Below are 4,729 nucleotides of genomic sequence, written 5' to 3'. Positions count from 1 at the left end.
CAACGTCTGCCCTGCTACCAACGTCTGTCCTGCTACCAACGTCTGTGTTGATACCAACGTGCGTCCTGCTACCAACGTCCGTCCTGCTACCAACGTCTGCTCTGCTACCAACGTCTGCCCTGCTACCAACGTCTGTCCTGCTACCAACGTCTGCCCTGCTACCAACGTCTGTCCTGCTACCAACGTCTGCCCTGCTACCAACGTCTGTCCTGCTACCAACGTCCGTCCTGCTACCAACGTCTGTCCTGCTACCAACGTCTGTCCTGCTACCAACGTCTGCCCTGCTACCAACGTCTGTCCTGCTACCAACGTCTGTCCTGCTACCAACGTCTGTGTTGATACCAACGTCTGTCCTGCTACCAACGTCTTTATTGATACCAATGTCTGTTCTGATACCAACGTCTGTTCTGATAGCCATGCTCAGCATCATTTGGCTGTATGTTCCCCCCTAGCATCACGTTACCCACTACTAATCGGTCATGTGTTTTTTTTTTGCATACGCAGGTGCACTTAAAGGCAGCAATGGTAGCTACTCAGGTAAAGGTGGACATGTACGATATGTAAGTACCGCGGCGACGCTCTCTCACTCTCGTCTTAGTTATACTCGTGCTTGGTCGCGCCAGCCATTCGTAGCTCGATCCACGCAATCGTCGGCTGCGCGTGCAGACTGAGTGCGGAAAGAGTTGCGTTTAATTAGTGACGATGGCGTGTGTATCTGGTTGTAAATGATGCTGGGCTGGGCGTTTCCTGTCTGAGACGTAAAAAGTTGCTTTACATCTCCATAACTGACACGCGGCTAGAGAGCGACAGCGAGCGAGGGAGAGAGGGGGAGATAGAGAAAGAGAGGGGAGAAGAAGCGATAGAATGAGGAAGAGGAAGAGAGAGAGAGCAAGAAAGAGAGGAAGAAAGAGAGTGAGAGCGTTAAAGAGAGAGGGAGGTAGAGAAAGAAAGAGAGAGAGAGAGAGAGAAAAGAGAAAAGAGAGAAAAGAAAGAGAGCGAGAGGGCCAGAGAGGGGGATGTGTGAGGAGGTGTGCGCGTAAGACTGATGGAAGTAGAGAGAGCGGCTAGCATTATTAGTGCGGCTAGCATAATTAGTGAGTATAGGGAATGGATGGGGAGTTGTTGGCCGAGTAATTAAAACGCATAAACGGAGACTGATGCAGCATCAGAGGTAGAGGTTGATGGAGAGAGAGAGAGAGAGAGACAGAGAGAGAGAGAGACAGAGAGAGAGAGAGAGACAGAGAGAGAGAGAGAGAGAGAGAGAGAGAGAGAGAGATCAATCCGATATTACAATCATTACCAGCGAGCGTGAATAACAATAGATTATTATTTAATTAGTATATTATTATATAATCATGATATTATTATATTAACCTTCATAATATATTTCATATTATTATTACGATTGGCCTGTTAATTCGCGTGAAATCTCTCAACAGTACCACTGACCGCTCACCAGGCGTCGTGGCGATCGCGCCAATAATTATCTGTGAGAGGAAGCCCCACTGAGCGCGCCCCTGGTTTAAAAATTATTGCATAAGCCTTATAAAGCTAATGATAATGTTATAATATATATAGCTCAGTATACAGGAAGCTGGCGGCGTGACATCTAACAGCTCGCCGATGTGAGGACGCCGTCATAAAGTAGTTCTGTTAGTTGTTACCGACCGTATACTTATTACTACCCCACCGCAGTTCTTATCTACCGCTCGTTTTTCTTCTTCTTCTCTCTCTCTCTCGTCTCCGCTCTCTCTCTCGTCCTCTCGTCTCTCTCTCTCTCTTCTCGGTATTTCTGCTACTCTCTCTCGTCTCTCATCTCTCTCTCTCTTTCTCTTCTCTCTTCTCCTGCCTCTCTCTCTCTCTTCTTCTCTCACCTCTTCTCTCTCTCTCTCTCTCTCTATTTCTCTCTATCTCTCTCGTCTCTCTCTCTATTTCTCTCTACTCTCTCTTCTCTCTTTCTCTCTCTCTCTCTCCTCTCTCGCTCTCTCTCTCTCTCTTTCTCCACACACACACTCTCGCCTCTTTCTCTCTCTCCAACACACCCACACACACACTCTCTCTCTCTCTCTCCTCTCTCTCTCTCTCTCTCTCCCTCTCTCTCTCTCTCTCTCTCTCTCTCTCTCTCTCTTTCTCTCTCTCTTCTTTCTCCTCTCTCCTCTCTCTCTCTCTCTCTTGCTTTCTCTCTCTACCTCTCTCTCTCTCTCTCTCTCTCACACACACACACACTCTTCTTTTCTGCTCTCACACACACATCCCTCTTCTCGGCGCTCTCTCTTTCTCGCTCCAATTCTCTCTCGTCTCGCTCTCTCTCTCCTCACGCACACACTCTCTTCTCTTTCTCATCACACACTCTCTCCATCTCCCCTTCATCTCTCGTTCTTCTTTCCCACGCACTCTCTATCTCTCGTCTCTCTCTCTTACATCTCAATTAACCTCTCTCTCTCTCATCTCTCATCTCTCTCTCTCTCTCTCTCTCTCTCTCTCTCTCTACTCTTACTATCTTCAATTACCTCGTCTCTCTCTCTCTCTTCTCTTCTCTCTCTCTCTCCTCTCTCTCTCTCCCTCTCTCTCTGCTCTTCTCTCTCTCTCTCTCTCCTCTCTTACTATCTTCAATTAACTCTCTCTCTCTCTCTCTCTCTGTCAGAGCTCTCTCTCTCTCTGTCTGTCTGTTACTCTCTCCCCCTATCTTACAGGGCACATCCACATATTCGCTTTCGTTTCCACTCGTAGCCAACATCCTTCGACCTCTTGGCATAGCGTTTACTCTGCAGCAGGCAGCAGCCAGCAGCCAGCAGCAGCAGCAGCAGCAGCAGCAGCCAGCCAGCTGGTAGGGTTAAGGCGGTGAATAGCGGGCCAGCAGGCAGGCAGCGCAGGCAGGCCACGCAGGGCAGACATGCACGGCAGGCATCTAGTCAGCAGGCAGGCAGGCAGCGCACACACCATAGCTGTGCGCCCCAGCGTGCTTTAACAGCCACAGAATCAGCGACACAGCGACAACTTAAACATCGGCTTGCCAAGTTCCGCCTAGTCACACATTGTGAGCACGTCGCCCAGAAGACTCGCGCAGGAGCAGACGCACCCGGCTAAAACTAGTCTCGTTGCGCCCACGCACGCCGCTGCGGCGCTCTCTCTGTTGCGCACGCACGCACGCTGCGGCTCTCTCTGTGTGAGAGAGAGAAGTTTGGAACCAGAGTAGCGTAAGAGAGGGAAGACACCTAACTCGCCTACCTACAGCGGGGCAACAAGCAGTGCGCGCTGTTATCTTAAAGTAGGGTAAAGGAAGATTGCGGGTAAAAAAGCAGGGAGCGAGAGTGTTGTGAAGGAGGAGCGAAGTAATATTCGGTCACTAGCAACACAGACTCTGCGGAACTTACACGACAACGCACGCACGCAGCACGCAACGCACGCACGCACGCACGCAGCGCACGCACGCATACATACAGGCAATTTACATTGCGCAACCGAACATACGCACGCACGCCACGCCACGCTTACAGGGGCCACGGGCGCACGCCACACGCGCTACACCACACACGGCGCACACAACACACACGCACGTACGCACGCATACAGCGGGCCACAATGCGCACGCATACGCACACACACGCACACACACACACACGCACGTACGCACGCATTACAAGGCACATGCGCCACGCACACTCGCGCACACGCACCCACACACGCACGTACGCACGCATACAGGCCACATGGCCGCACGCACACGCCACACAACGCAGTAATCACGAATCAGTGTGTATCGAGGAATCTACTTGCTCTCATAGACACACATGCTCGGCGGCCCTAAAAGAGGTTTATTACTATTTGAACTTTTGGACAGCATCTCATCCAACTCACTTAACTCTCGTGCAGTCACGTTCGGGGACTCGACAAAAATGAGTTAAACCTTTGGCAAAACGGACCTCAAACGGAGCATGCTGCATCAGTGTGTCTATATCAGTTTATAGTCGCTGACTCAGACGTCAGCCTATGCAGACTGCATAGCTCTGTTTACTCATACATTGCTTTCGCCTTCGCCGCCCCCTCTCTCCCCCTCTCTCCCCCTCTCTATCGTCTGCTCTGTTGCGCACTTCTCCCATCTCTTCCCCCTTCACTCGCCTCTTCTCTCTCTCTCCTGTCTGTCTCTCTCTCTGTGTCTTTCTTTCTCTCTCTCCTCTCTCTCTCTCTCTCTCTCTCTCTCTCCTCTCTCTCTCTAATCTCTCTCTCATCTCTCTCTCTCTCTCTCTCTCTCTCTCTCTCCTCTCTCTCTGTCTGTCTCCTCTCTCTCTCTCTCTCCTCCTGCTCTCTCTCTCCTCCCTCTCATCTCTCTCTCTCTCTCTGTCTGTCTCTCTCTCTCTCTCTGTCTCTCTCTCGTCTCTGTCTCCTCTCCTCTCTTGCTCCATCAACCTCTACCTCATGATGCACGTGCGATCAGTCTCCGTTTATGCTTTTAATTACTCGGCCCAACAACTTCCCCGATCCCCATTCCCTATAACTCACAATTATCTAGCCCGCACTAAAATGTTAGCCGCTCTCTCTACTTCCATCAGTCTTACGCGCACACCTCCTCACACATCCCCTCTGGCCCTCTCGCTCTCTTTCTTAAATTCTCTCGTTTCTCTTTTTTCTCTCTCTCTCTCTTCTTACCTCCCTCTCCTTTACGCTCTCACTCTCTTTCTTCCTCTCTTCTTGCTCTCTCTCTCTTCCTCTTCCTCATTCTAATCTTCGG

The 4,729-nt window shown here is 50.7% G+C and overlaps 1 protein-coding gene across 1 annotated transcript in view; it reads left to right on the top strand.

Annotated features, from left to right (window-relative positions):
• Positions 1–4,729, top strand: part of LOC106819198 (protein patched homolog 1-like) — a gene marked incomplete at both ends in the record, with an annotated part of 11,046 nt that overhangs the window by 4,671 nt on the left and 1,646 nt on the right. The window contains one exon of the mRNA XM_014823846.1: positions 505–560. Coding sequence (XP_014679332.1) covers positions 505–560 — 56 coding nt within the window. The remainder of the gene's footprint in view (positions 1–504; positions 561–4,729) is intronic.

The sequence above is a fragment of the Priapulus caudatus genome, unplaced genomic scaffold (genome assembly GCF_000485595.1).
Source record: "Priapulus caudatus unplaced genomic scaffold, Priapulus_caudatus-5.0.1 Scaffold2965, whole genome shotgun sequence".
NCBI lineage: Eukaryota > Metazoa > Priapulida > Priapulimorpha > Priapulimorphida > Priapulidae > Priapulus > Priapulus caudatus.
Note: the sequence above shows the minus strand (reverse complement) of the source record. Positions and strands in the feature narration are given on the sequence as shown.